Source organism: Podarcis gaigeae (genome assembly GCF_964106915.1).
Source record: "Podarcis gaigeae genome assembly, chromosome: 9".
In the NCBI taxonomy this organism is placed as follows: domain Eukaryota; kingdom Metazoa; phylum Chordata; class Lepidosauria; order Squamata; family Lacertidae; genus Podarcis; species Podarcis gaigeae.
The window spans coordinates 20,387,322-20,402,218 of record NC_139685.1 but is presented as its reverse complement, the minus strand read 5'-3'; the positions used below and the strand labels follow the sequence as shown (position 1 = coordinate 20,402,218).

Here is a 14,897-nt window from a genome sequence, read left to right as displayed (position 1 = left end):
ATGATAGATAGATAGATAGAGATACATAGATAGATGATAGATAGAGATAGATAGATAGATAGATAGACAGATAGATAGATAGATGATAGATAGATGATAGATAGATAGATAGATAGATAGATAGATAGATAGATGGATAGATAGATAGATTGGGGCAGGAGAGAACAGAATTATATTTGCACTGCCACACTGATGACAATATTTAAGCTAAAACTTATAATTAAGGTTTATAGTTATAGATCAGGGTGGGCAATCTGTAGCCCTTGAGCTAGTTTCAAAAGTCGTATGCAAGGATAGTTCAGATCTCTAGCAAGATCAATCTGTCCCTTTTCTCTGGCAGTCCACAGAGTGGAAATGGAAAAAGGGGTGGAGGGGAGAAGGTCCACCCATAACTGTATTCAGTTCCACCCATTACTGGCCTGCTACAGGAAATCCGACCCTGACAGAAAAAAGTTGCCCATCCCTACTAAAGATTAAAAGAATTGTGATGAATTTCTACACAGGATGCACTTCCATTTAGTAGTAAATACGGTTGGCAACCTGTGTATTGACAATTACATTTGATAACATGTACTGCATAGTTGGCTCCATAGAATAATGGTGTACACAGTGCACCAAAACACCAATATTCACACACATTTTATGTCATTCCCTACAAAGAAGTAGGGATTTTATCATATGTAAAATGGTTCAAAGCCACATTGATTTCAAAGGAATTTCCTTTTAGGCTTCAAATTAATATCTAAATAAATGGAACATAATAAGGATAGAAACAGAACTTATTTGAAATTGGGCTAAACTTCCACAAGCTGCTTTTGGCATCATTCTAAATAAGCAATATAATATTTCTTGTATATCCCTTTATGTTACGTATAGGCCTTATTAGATTTTGAAAATACGACTTAACAAAAACGTAATTAAAAATTAGCAAACCAATAACAATTTAAAAAATATATTCACATCTTAAACCTGAAGATTTGCAATAGTGTATCTTTATCTGTGATACCACAGTGACGAATGTCCACTGGGTAATCAAATCAGGGTTAAGAACTTTTGAAAGAAATGTACATTTTTTTCCCAAATGTGCTTACCCTTCCTTGTGTTTAAAGTGCTTAAAAGCCAAATTTAGAACTTCATGAACCAAAGGGTCAGGCACTGGATGAACAGGTATCTGTAACACAGAAGGCACATGTTGCTAAACATTACTTCTTAAATGTTGTGTCAGGAAATAACTTGCATGTTAATTAGATAAATACACATCAACTCAGAGAAGAGTGCTTTATATCACTTATACACCAAAATGGCTTCCAAAAAGTTTACAACTATATAATCCAGGCATGTCCAAAGTCCGTTTTGGGGGCCTAATCCAGTCCGCCAGTTGATTTAATCTGGCCCCTGTGGCAGTTTATTTCTGGGGTAAAATCCTAAAAAAACCTTAGCAACCTGGCCCTCTTTGAAAAAAGTTTGGACACCACTGATATAATCAATCCATAATTAAAATAGGCAATAACAAATCCATTGGGACATGAAACATCCTTAAGTAAAATAGACAATAAAACAAAAAATTAAAAAGCACAACCATTAAAACAGTTAAAATAACAACATCAGATGTTCAGTTTAGGAAAATGTTTGCCCAAATAGGTGTGTTTTCAGGAGATGGTGGGATGACAGCACTGATGGGGCCTCTCAAATTTCAGCAGGGAGAGCATTCATCAGTGGTGCCACCAGTGAAAAAACCCACCTCCATGCTACCATAGGACAATAATCATCAGGCTGTGGGAAAACTAACTGGGTTCCATTAGCCGGTCATAGTGCTATTCTTCACTGGGCAGTGAAGAGGAAGACACGTTTTTGAGACAACCTGGCCCAGTGTTACCTAGTGCTTTGTATGTAAGCAGTAAAACCTTAAAACTGGCTTGGTGGCTAATAGGCAGTCATTGCAGAGCCCCTCAGCGTGGGCTTGAGATGTGCCCAATAAGGAGTGCCACTCCCCGCCCCCCGCAATGGCATTCTGTACCAGCTGCAAGGGAAGCCCCACATAGAGTGCATCACAGTACTGTAGTCCAGATGTGCTGTTGCCAACTCATGTGCCATAATGGAAAGCAGGGATCTAAATAAATGAAGCTATATCCTACTACTTGCATCTCTTTATTCACTGACATAGGAGATTTGATTTAATGGATCTAGATTCTAAATTGTACAGTATAAGAGAAAACAGCTTAGGAAGCAAAGAATGTTTTGGACAGCTAAAAGGATTACTGTAATATCACGTGTCCTCTGCTTACATAGGCCTCATTTTTGCACATAAGCGTTTAGGCAGACTATACAAATACTCAGTTCATCAAACAATTAAAATAAAAAAGACTACTAGAGACAGCGCATAGGTTGCAAAACTTAAAGCACTTACCTGTTTTAGAACTTCAACTAAAACTAAACAAAAAATAAAATCTACAGCTAAGTCTCTCCTTTCAAGTAGATAATCCCTCTCACGCTGCTGCTCATCCCTGAAACAAAAACAAACATAACATAAGACTCTTTTCCTCTTAAAAAAGACATTTATATGATGCATATTATGGTTTATATTTTTCATTTGTTGGCACGACCAGTCAAGTGAGTCTTTTCCACTCTGTTGCGCCCCATCCTTCTATTCCACACTATCTGGAATTTCAGAGTAGCAGAAAAGAAAAATGTTATGAAGGAAAAACCTACAAGGAAACTCTTGGGAATCTACCAACTTTATTTTTAGAAGCAAAATTGGAAATCATAGCAATTATAAGATCATTCATTATGAAATGCTTAATTATTGAGGCAGCAAGTTTAACATAAGAAATCATTATATCCTAAATGTAATGATCACAGACATCCACTCACCCCTTGGATTTTGTGCTGGATCGAGGTCTGTACTCATAAGATTCATCTTCAGTTCCATTTTGGCGTTTGTACCAATCAAACAAGGTACGTAGTAAGGAGGGGAGACAGTGCTCTGCTACTGAGCTCATAGAGCTTATCAACTGTAAAGAGGAAAAGTTTGGGTGCATAAAGTGCTTTTATTTATATGCAGCATCTTTTCACAGCATTCCCCCTTCTTACTTTTTGGGGATATGACACACGTACTGTAACACATCAACACTACACATTGCAACAGCCTTGCTTTGTCATTTTTCAACCCTGAATAAAAATAAACATGTACATAATGGGAATTGGGAGTCCATGAACATACAGAGAGGCATTGGTTCCCCAGCCCTAATATAAGTAATCAATCTTCACAAATGTTGACAGAACTAATGTTGTGGCATTGCTTTCCTGTTATTTTAAAGATACAGGATTGCATCCAACAATGTCGCTCAGCTGTTGGCAAGTCTTCCATCAGCAGAATGGGAAGGAATTTTCATCTCTTCCCTAACACTTTGGAGAGGATTTGAGCAGGTATAATCAGGACCAAGGAGCTGAAAAGTGAGGGCAAAATCACCTAAAACTGCTTCCCTCCTTGTCTGGCTAACAGCTGCACAGGCACCTCAGTGGCTTATTAATGGGATTAAAAAAGCAAGGGTTTTTTAAAAACACACACACACATTCAAAACTCATGCTTTAATGCAACTTTAATGGATTAATTGATCAACTAAGTCTCTCATGTTTTAAGATGCCCCCAACTGAATGACTCTGAAATAATTTCAAGACAAGAAATAATCCAAAACTAGATTTGACCAACAAGTGCAGCCACACTTGTATTGGCCAACATCAACAGGAATTAAAATATCCTTAACTAAGCCACATCCATTAGATATTAGTCTTTGAAAGTCTTCTGTGATTTCTTCTGCCATGCCCTCCCTCCAACTACAAAAAATAAAACATTTGAAAATGGAACACAAATTTTAAATTTTCATTTATGTTTCGGACAAATTTTAGCCCACTTTATGGAGACAAAATCTATTTTCAAGGAAAGCAACAAATTGTAACAGAAAGCTTCTCTAACCTGGTCAAACTGAAGATCTTCACCTCTCTGAAGAGATCTGGACAAGAGCTTTTCCTAAAATTAGAATAATAAGTTAAAGCATCAAGTTGTACCCAACAGATCAAGCATCCCAAATGCCAAATAATTCAGGCTTATCCTTGCCTTCTTCTCAGATTGGTTGGGCACTTGAAAAGTAGAATGGTAACTTCAATTGTTGCATACACTCCATGTGTCTATTCCACATGGACAAATCTGGGACTTTGGTCCACCACACTGCCATTGACAGCCATCCAGCTCCAATGCAGTGAAGCAGCTGGAATTAACCACGGAATAGGATACCATACTATATCAATATTGCCTAAATGAAATGTCTGCTAAGGGTGTGAACCTTAACAGCTGTAATTTCCAGGCATTTTAGAGACTGAGTGAACATAAAAAGCCCCTAAAACAAAATGTTAAAATAGAAGGAATTTTTTGTTGGTTGAATTAGATGATGTTTTTGAGAAGACTGTAACTATAACTCTCTCATTATGCAAACTTGAAATTGAAAGTGCTAAACTCACTGCAAAAAGGAAGCAAGCAAGGAAGGAAGAAAGAAGGAATAACCTAATTAAATAAGAAATCACACACTATTTATGAGGGCAAGAATTCATGTGCACCGACATGCGCCTCAGCTAATGTCACCCAGTGAACTGGTTGTTACAGAAAAAGAAGCAGCAACAGCCAGCAAAAGTTGGCAACCCATTAAAAATGCAGGATCCTGTTATGGGAAAAAAGTTAGCAACCCTTCTATTTCACTTCTTAGAAATTTCACTTAATAGCCACATTGAAGGCATATTAGAGGAGTCACAAATGGATACCCCTTCATCCTCCATCCAGTTGCCCAAGAGGCATTATTGCCATTAAAGGACACATTTCAGACTGTGAAAGGATTTTTTTTTGTTTTGACTATGGCAGACCAACACGGCTACCTATCTGTAACATTTCAGACTGGATAGAGAGGGCGGGGGCTGTGCTATGGTTCCCTACCCCTGCTTTGAGGACTATATTAGGTTTTCCAAGGAACTATACGAACAGCTACAAAAGCCCACAGTGAGCATAGTAGGACAATAAAATTAACAAGTACACTGGGGGCATTACATTGAAAACACCAAGTACAAAATTCTATACAAATGCCTCCCCAAAGGCCAGTTTGTACCAACTCCACTTGAAGGGTCATAATTAGCTGGTTTTAGCTTACACTAAGCTTCATTTCGATTCTATGAGGGGCAGAGAAAACCATTAGCACTTATCCTTGTCAGAAGACAGTATGACCTTTGCAATGCTGACCGAATGAGGAAGAACATAGTGTTTGCCATTCTGAGAATTACATTCCTGTTACCTTTCCTCCTTGTCTTTTTTTCCACATGATAAGCCACTCATAGCATTCCTTTGAATCCTGAAAACAGATCTTTACATTGTTTGTTTGTTTGTTTAATAATACACAAATACAAAATGGGGGGGAGGGGGAATCCAGTATGAATTATTGCCTATCCCTCCCCTGCTGTTTCACAAAGCAGTTTTCCAGTTGCTTTTCATTATTGGTTTTGTTGTTGATATTCTGTTCATGCATTTGCCAAGGTACGATCTCCCTTTAGGATGCAACTTTATTGACAATTCCTACAGCGAGAGCAGACACTCCCTGCTGCTATCACTGTAGTCAGCACATGCCAAAGCAGCCAGCTGTGAAAGAGCAGCACAACTTGTTCTAGCAGTTCCGCCAATATGCACCAGGTCCCCCCTTCCCATGTTTTTTGCCTCTTGAGGAACATACTAGATTCTCCACGAACAATTTTCAACTCATTGAAATATTGATTCCATTATTACTTCCAGGGTCACAGTTAATAGAATGTATGAAAAAATAAAAGAAATAAAGCAGTCAGGAGTTGTTTTCTAGTTAATGTAGCCACAGTTCTTTGCTTCTTCCATCTCTCTCTTTATATTAGAAGAATAAAGCTGGATCAGGGAGCAGTGGAGCAGTGGTTTTAGATAGTGGCTGCATTTGAACATCATGATAAAAATGATGGCTAATCATAACGTGAAAAAGCTGCAGCAAATCTTGTGCTCACATGCTCTTCCTCTGTTTTCCACCTCCAGTATGGCAGCAAAGAGGGTTTAAGTGTTCTGTTCCATTTTTGATCCATCACAACTTGATGCTTTGTCTAAACCTGACAGACTGGATGGCTTGTTTGAAACGATCTAATTTCAAACCTTGTGTTGTGGAGCTACTTGTTTCCCCCAAAAAACATAGCTAAGATTAACCACACTTTACTATCTAGATACAACACTAAATTACAGTTAATAAAAATTGGAAGCAAAAGATTCTGATCACCGCATAGTCATGAAGAGAAGGTGGTGTAACATATGGGTTGTATTTAACTAACGTTTAGACAAAGTAAAGGTAAAGGGACCCCTGACCGTTAGGTCCAGTCGCAGACAACTCTGGGGTTGTGGCGCTCATATCGCTTTACTGGAGCCGGTGTACAGCTTCCGGGTCACGTGGCCAGCATGACTAAGCCATTTCTGGCAAACCAGAGCAGCACATGGAAACACCGTTTACCTTCCCGCTGGAGAGGTACCTATTTATCTACTTGCACTTTGTGCTTTTGAACTGCTAGGTTGGCAGGCGCAGGGACTGAACAATGGGAGCTCACCCTGTCAAGGGGATTCAAACCACCAACCTTCTGATTGGCAAGCCCTAGGCTCTGTGGTTTAACCCACAGCGCCACCCACGTTTTAGACAAAGTAGACCATGAATAATATCAGTAGGTAAAAGTTTGTTGAATACATCCCTATGAGAGTGGGGTCATGGCTCATCATAAATTCTGAACATATTTACATTAAACTGGAATAAGAAGCACTCATGGTTACTCAACTGAGATACACAGTAGTTCTAATATGATGTGGCATTTACAGATTTTGCAGTTAAAGATGTTCAATTGCTGGAAATTTTGAAGCATCATAAAAAATAAAGCTTGAAAACTACTTAGGATAGAAACAGGTGGCACATGAAGACGTTACAATGCCTATAATAAATCTATAATATTTTATTACTTTACTACTAAAATAGTAGACTTTTCTTTTAAATGTGAACTAAGGCCCTAATCAGCCCAATTATGGCCTTAGTTCACATGTAAAAGAAGTTACAACAGGTGAGCAAACAGTGGTTTATTGTACCTATTCTGTTTTTCAAAGAAAATGAATTATATTTCCTCTGATCACTTATCAGTGAAGAAGGCTGCCAAAAGTCAACCGTTTTCCACAATAAACAATACAATAAGGTTTTTGAAAAGCTGCAGCTTATAATATACATGCAAGATCATCAGTGCATATCATAAAATAAACCTTTGCTGCTCTGCGTTCTTGATTTTTTTTTGCCCTTAGTGTTAAGTTTTTTCATGTAGTAACAGAAATGTACCATGTGCAGCAGCTAATTTTCTCATACAAAGAAAATTAATTTTATCATGCAGGGGTTAAATAAATTGTCTAGATGGAACTATTATATTACCAAAGGCTGATACATTTAATCAATATGCTATATTGAAGGCTGAAATTTAGTTGCTTAAGACACATAAGTTGAAAAGTGTAATGCAATAATTAAAATAAAAAGCCGGTGAGTTACTAAAATTTAGTGATGAAAGAACGTGAAACTTGCAAACCACTGGTTGGGTCAATCATAACATGTAAGAAACTCTCTAGTGCTTGATTTACCTTACATGATATCTTACTTCTTGTAGCGGCCATATTTACATTTTGAAATTGATATGCTCACACTATGATCCAAATATTCACATTGTGGAGGGTCCTTCTACCCAAGTCAAAGCTGCATACCTCAGAGTCATACAGCTCTAACCCAAAAAACACTATAAAACCTGTTCCAGAAAAGACAAGTTTACAAAATTATATGCAACAGCTCTTTCTACATTTTTAACGGCTGCTCTTGTTGCACCTTTATCTGGAGGCTTGCTAAAGTACTGAGTTGTGTTGGTAGTGGGAGGCTGAGGTAGCACACTATGCCTTGTTTATAGTAATTCAATTCAATTTAATTGGATTCGTTAAAATACTTTCTAATATTATCCATCAAGGCTGGACAGGCTTGAGAGCTCCATCTCTCTACTACTGGACATCCTTCTAGTACCATTCTTATTTCCCCGGCTCAGGTTGGCAGTGGCCACAGTGTGCAGACCGCCCTTGCACCTCTTTCTGAGCTCAGGCTGGCAGCAGCCACAGCCTGCAGAGCTGCCCAAGCCACCCCATGCCCGCACCGCCCATACCCAAGCCAATAAGAAATAGAAATAAATACACCCCTCCCCTGAAATCCCAGATTTTGGTCTTTAAAATGTGAAAATCCCCCCCCCCAAAAGAGGACATGTCTGGGATTTCCCTGACGTATGGCAACCCTATTCTATTCAAATTTCAAAGTCATCTTGTTATCAAAATAAGGTTAAACCATTTCAGAAGAACATGAACAATTGAGTGAAGGCTATATAAATGAACTCACCAAAGGTTCAGCCATTACAACTTCAATTTTCTTTTCAGCTTGAATAGCGAACTCAGCAAAGAGGCTCTTGATGACATATTCACCAGGTTTGACATCTGGATCAATGGTTATATTAGACATGATGACGCTTCTCTTTTCCCAGGTAGAATTGATGCTGGGAGAAATTCTGCGTTTAGTAACACTTCTGGCTGGTGCTGATGCTAGATGGAAAAGAAATATTGATCATTAATAATAAAATCAGAAACATCAACACAGCATTTCTCAGAAGTAGCAAAACCTTTTACAAAGTTAACAGATTAATAAATGCCTCTAATAGAGGAAAGAAGCTCTAATTTTGTGAAGTTTTAATTAGCAACAAACAAGGAACCAAATACAGCCAGCAAAGAAAATATACTTGCAAGGTACTTCAAAAGTATGATACAATCATATTTTCATATGTGTAGTTCTTGTTGTTGATTATGTTTCTTAAATTCAAGGATATGAATCATAGACAAGTTTACATAATGAGGAAGCATAAAAAGGATTCTAGAGACAATACTGGTACTGACATATTAGAATTTGTTTCTTTCCTTTGAAAATCCTCCATCCCCTCTTATCTTTTTCATATCATAAATCTTGAGGCCAGTTAACACATTTTAAAAGCCAAGTAAATACAATTATTCTACGTGTCCTGTTCTCTGACTCCAAAGCTACTAGGGGCAAACAGATTTCTGAAATACTGTATAGTTGACTTCTCAATGTAAATTCTGCCTGAAATCATTTTCCTGTGAAAATCTTAGCTTTAGGCAACTCTACCAATATCACTTTGAAAATAGCTGCAACAGAGCTATTTTGAGTTGTCTTTATCAGAAAAACAAAGAAAAGTAAACAAATACCAAATAAAAGTCATTTCCCATGGGAATTTTAACACAGACAAACTCCTGAAAATATTCCTTTCTGGGAAAAAAATCCAGTTCAAATTAATACAAAAGAGGTATACTTTCTTTTAATACCATTTAAATACCATTTAATGCCATTTTAACATGACTTTTAATACCAAAGATAAAATTCTACAACTCCAACACCTATCTAAGCTACTCAATTAGTCAAAAGGTTGTTTTCAGATGTGCAGGTGCTGTAACATCTTAAATTGAAATCTGAGAGTTATCAAAGATTCAAGGTCAGGCAGACAGAATGTAATACAGCAGGGGTCAGCAACCTTTTTCAGCCGTGGGCCAGTCTACCATCCCTCAGACCGTGTGGTGGGCCAGACTATATTTGGGGGGGGGGGAATGAACGAATTCCTATGCCCCACAAATAATCCAGAGATGCATTTTAAATAAAAGAAAACATTCTACTCATGTAAAAACACCAGGCAGGCCCCACAAATAACTCAGAGATGCATTTTAAATAAAAGGATACATTCTACTCATGTAAAAACACACTAATTATCAGACTGTCCGTGAGCCGGATTGAGAAGGCGATTGGGCCGCATCTGGCCCACGGGCCTCAGGTTGCCTACCCCTGATGTAATAGAATAATTACTCAAGCTACTAGAGGCATCCTTTTATCAGAGACAGTAGACTAGCCCACTTTCAATGCTTTAAGGAAGCAGGAATGCCTGACAAGGCAGACCTCTCACAGTCCCAGAAGCACCTGTGATATAACCAAATATATGTTAAAGAGGAAAAACCCTGGAGCACAGCAGCACAAGTGGGCATGGGCCCCATGGTTGACAACACCATGCCAAGTCTTACATGAAAGCATTCCAGAGAAGCTGTGAACTGCCCTGAGATCTATGGGTGTAGTGCGGTATATAAATTTAAGAAATATGAATAAAATAATAATGCAGGCAGTCTGGTGAATAAAGAGCTCCAAATGGAGCTCAAGGAGAGCTCAAGTCATGATATGGGCAGGCCACACTCACTCAGACACAGTTTCCTACTTTTTTAAAAATGTAACTATTTATTGCTTTCAATAGTGTTAAGTTACAAACAACAGGCCAACTACACATGTGTATCACTTCTTTGCAGTTCAGGCAGTACTGTAACAAACATTTAATACTGCAGGATATCTTGCTGGACATTGTGCTGAATTTGCCTTGGGAAAAGATTCCTCCAAAATGCTTTGTGGGTCAGCACTTATATAAACAAGGGAACAAAAGTCTACAAAACTTTCTTTTGGGGCTTCCTCCACAAAACACTGTGCTAGCAAGTTAGCGCTAGCTGAAAAGTCACACACTTTATCAAGACCAACTTTTCTCTGAAAAGGGTGATTAAGGCCTCCAACAATGCGCTATTTCCGAGCAGGCTGCTGCTAAGAGGAATACAATTCAAACATTTCAGCATAACAAGTTCAAAGTGGTTGGAAAGATCAATTAACAGGGCCAGCACTGGGTCTGATTTTACCGTTTCCAGAAAAGTCAGAAACACTGGATCATTTAAGCTTATAAAAACGGATTAACAGCAGCTGCAAATCAGTATTTCAGATCACCTCTTCCTCTGAGCCTGGGTGATAAGCAATAATTACCATTAAAATGGTCCCTAATCTTGCAAATGAGTCTAACAGGAGAAAGTTATACAATCCATAATACATATGAAATGCTGGCATTTCCTCTAATATTGAAAAGAAACAAAGGAACAGAAGTTGGTTTGTTTTGCATTTTGCATCTTAGAAGAACCAGAAAGAGAACCTACCCAAGTGATGCTGACATAAAATCCCAACATATGTGCTATGTATTATCATCCCCTCCCCTTCTCCCCCCAACCTTATTCTGTGTACAACACTGATGTCTCACTTCAAATCTAAAAAAGACTCTACAATCTGAGACAATGCTTGTACTTTTGTAAACCAAGAAAATCTTCTAATAAAAAAGAACAACAACTAGCAATCCTGGCATCAATCTTGTATCCCTTCCAAAAATAGGCAGCTTTCCAATTGACTTTTTTTGGCATCTTTGCCTAGTTATGCAACTAGGTTGTTCTTTTGCCTATCTATTTTTTTGAAACAATGACTTCCCAACTATTTCATCTGTCCTGGGAACTGAATACAAAGATAGAATGTTTATCCTTATCCTTTGAAGTAACTCAGAAAGGAAAGGTACTCCACAAGAACCAATTCATTGCTGCTTAGAAATTTGTGTGTATATTTTGGAAACAATTCTCAAAATACATCCAAGCAACGAATAGTGGCAAAAGGAAAACTTTGTTCTCAAAATGTATCAAACTGTTTTAGAATAGTAGTGACTTCATGAAGACATTAAAACTAATATAATAATGATATGGTTAAGCAGTCTCACAGATGTATATGAGAGAGAAAGAGAGGAATGCACTAGTTATTGGAAGACAGTGGAAAACACTGGCTCAGACATGATAGTCACACTTCTGCTCCATAAGGGTTTGCTAGCATAGTCTATAAACTACTCTAGGACCACTTCTAAGTGCTCCAAGAATTGGAGCAACCTTTCATCATTGGCAAGCCTATGGATCATGAGACAAAACTGAATGGTCTAAATACTCTTCTAACCTTGGCTCCTATTGAAGAAATGTATGAAAACATCCTTGAAAAAGAGGCAAATAACTACCTTTGTATGAAGTGTGCCACCAAGGCAACTCACACCTTTAAGACACCTCACGCTTAGCAGTGCTAACATGAAGCCAAGAGGCAGTCCTGGCAGTCGTGAAAACATAACCATGCATGAGTGCTGGTTCGTGCACAAAGAGGTTAAGATCATAAAGTTAGATTCCTAGACTCAGCTAGGTCACACCCCTTCTCTTCCAATGAGGGAGGAAAATGAAGCCTTCTCTTCCTGTTCCCTTTCTCTCCACGCCATACTACTACTACTAATAATAATAATTTATTTATACCCCACCCATCTGGCTGGGTTTCCCCAGCAACTCTGGGTGGCTTCCAACTGAATATTAAAAACAGTACAGCATCAAACATTCCCTAAAGAGGGCTGCCTTCAGTTGTCTTTTAAAAGTAAAATAGTTGTTTATTGCTTTGACATCTGCTGGGAGGGCGTTCCACAGGGCAGGCGCCACTACCGAGAAGGCCCTCTGCCTGGTTCCCTGTAACCTTACTTCTCGCAATGAGGGAACCGCCAGAAGGCCCTCGGCGCTGGATCTCAGTGTAACTGATCCATGTAACTGATCAAGGAAGATGTGCCAATATGCCCATCTCAAAGACCAGTTCCATATTAGATGGCAGCACCTCTGTCTGTGTGCTTCTTTTTAAATAACTGTGTTCAGCTACTGCAGATCTGATAAAGGCCATGAGGTGTTTACCAGATTACACACCCAGGAATCAAGACTTGCTTGGCATAAAGTAGCATACTGATTCTTTGTTCCCTTCAAGGAGAAGAAAGAATCAGAGGCAGGTAAATATCTTTGAACAGTGCCATTTGGGCTTGGAGGAACAGAAAGATTGACATGACTCAGATGTGTTTTTCTTTTCTATTAGGCAATACCTTTGTATTATACCTGGGCCCAAGAATTAATGCCTCTAGCAATTCTCTGAAGAATTTAGAGCCTTAGGCTGGTTGGGTCTATATTCCAGTTTCAAAACTAGACACCCCTTCTGGCATCCACATTAGCCATTGGAGCTATGGATTGGAAGTGAACAACAGAGAAAATGTTTTCTCAGATCATTCATCATTTCCTTAGAGGTAGAGAGCAGAATAGCAAACTATTCTGCCTAAAAGTAGACCACCCAAGCAAAAGCAGAGTTAATAATATGAAATAAAGAAGATAAAATGTGAACGTCTCAGAAGTGCAAACACCATGCGATAAAGCAGGCATGTCCAACCGGTCGATCGTGATCAACCAGTCTATCGCTAGGCATCCCTGGTTGATCGCATGATCCTGATCTATTGGGGGGGACGATGACTTTGTGTCTTCCTCCCCCCAAAAAGCTCAACAACTTTGGCCAATCCAATGGGTACATTACTGCCAGTTTTTTTTATAGTGGAAGTAGATTGCAGTCTCTTGGGAGTTGTACATGCATGCAATACAGTAATAATTTTTTTAAGTGTGAAAGCCTAGGGAACATGGATAACAGCCTCTCAGATGCTAAAGAGCATCTTCTTTTGGTGCAGGCAAGATAGTATCTGTATATAGGCATCAGATTGATATGCACCCAAGTTGTCACCATCCTAGAAACTGCTCCAGGCCTGGCAGATGCAAACAGGACAGTGTTCCCTGGCTGCCTTACAAGAATGCAAGAGAGTAGGGAGGAAGCGTTGCCACACAAGAGTGATATGAGGTCAAAAGAGAGTAATTAGGAAAGGTTGAAGGAGTGGGTATGCTTAGTTTGTAGAAAAAAAGAACATGCTGACAGTTTCTTTTTTCTTTTTTTTCTTTTTAGTTTTCACCTTATCTACTAGGACATGCAAAATATAGAACAGGAAATACTGGATTCAGTTACAGGAAAGTGGGGCAGAGGGAGAGAAAGAGGCAGTTTTAACACTACAGAAAGCATCCTAACTATAAGAACAGCTTCCGGTATATCATGGAAATCCATGACTTCCATGCAAATCTAAAGAATACGCAGTCCTTTTTGAGATGTTTATTATTTTTACTGTATATTTATCTGACTTTTCCTCAAAGTAGCTCAAAGTGGTGCACAGGGTTCTTCCCCTCCCCATTTTATTCTCAAAACAACACTGCTATATAGTTTTGGTTGAAAAACAGTGGCTGGCTAAAGGTCAGTCAATGAACTTCATGACTCAGTAGGGATTTGAACCCTGGTTTTCCAGATTGTAGCCAAAAAACCCACACAATTCTAGCTCATTTTTTTATTCTGAAATCCCCACCACGGAACCCATGGCTTGCGCACCATTCACAAACTTTAGGCACTTTCCTAACCAAATCTCTTTTCAACTTAGTTATATGCAATCATAATATTTGTCACATGGAGTAATATGCCCTACTTTACAGAGGACAGTCTATTATTCAAAAAAATCCTTTTAGCAGGTGCAGTGGACAGATTCTTCCCCACCATGGTGAGATATATTGTGAGATATATTGTATTTCTTTTAAAAATTATAGTAACTATTTCTAAATGTGTGCCTATATATAATGTATCATATGCATTTTATTTATTTTTTTGCAAATCTGTCCTCTTTTTGAGTGATGTGCAAGTAGCCATCCTATTGCCACTATTATTAAAAATCATAACCTTAAGTTTTTAGGCATGCTAGTATATTAATATGAGGGCATACAACACACACATATAGAATATATAATATATAAAATATATAATACAATATAAGGCTGTGGAACAAACTTTATTAAACCTGGTTTCATTTGCTTCTTTTGCCTTCCAATTCAAACTTTAATATATCATATGAAAATGTTCCATATGCAATAGGAAGACTTCAATAAATATATATCCTAGCTCCTATGCTTTCATAAATACTTTAATGAA

The 14,897-nt window shown here is 38.3% G+C and overlaps 1 protein-coding gene across 13 annotated transcripts in view; it reads right to left on the bottom strand.

The window, feature by feature from the left end:
• The window catches only part of FRYL (FRY like transcription coactivator), a 149,005-nt gene that overhangs the window by 78,708 nt on the left and 55,400 nt on the right, over window positions 1–14,897 (bottom strand). For all 13 annotated transcript variants that reach the window (XM_083754772.1, XM_083754769.1, XM_083754771.1 and 10 more), the window contains 5 exons: window positions 8,493–8,692; window positions 3,974–4,027; window positions 2,872–3,011; window positions 2,408–2,504; window positions 1,092–1,171 (listed from right to left, as the gene is read on the bottom strand). In XM_083754772.1, coding sequence (XP_083610898.1) covers window positions 1,092–1,171; window positions 2,408–2,504; window positions 2,872–3,011; window positions 3,974–4,027; window positions 8,493–8,612 — 491 coding nt within the window. In that variant the 5' untranslated portion in view covers window positions 8,613–8,692. The remainder of the gene's footprint in view (window positions 1–1,091; window positions 1,172–2,407; window positions 2,505–2,871; window positions 3,012–3,973; window positions 4,028–8,492; window positions 8,693–14,897) is intronic.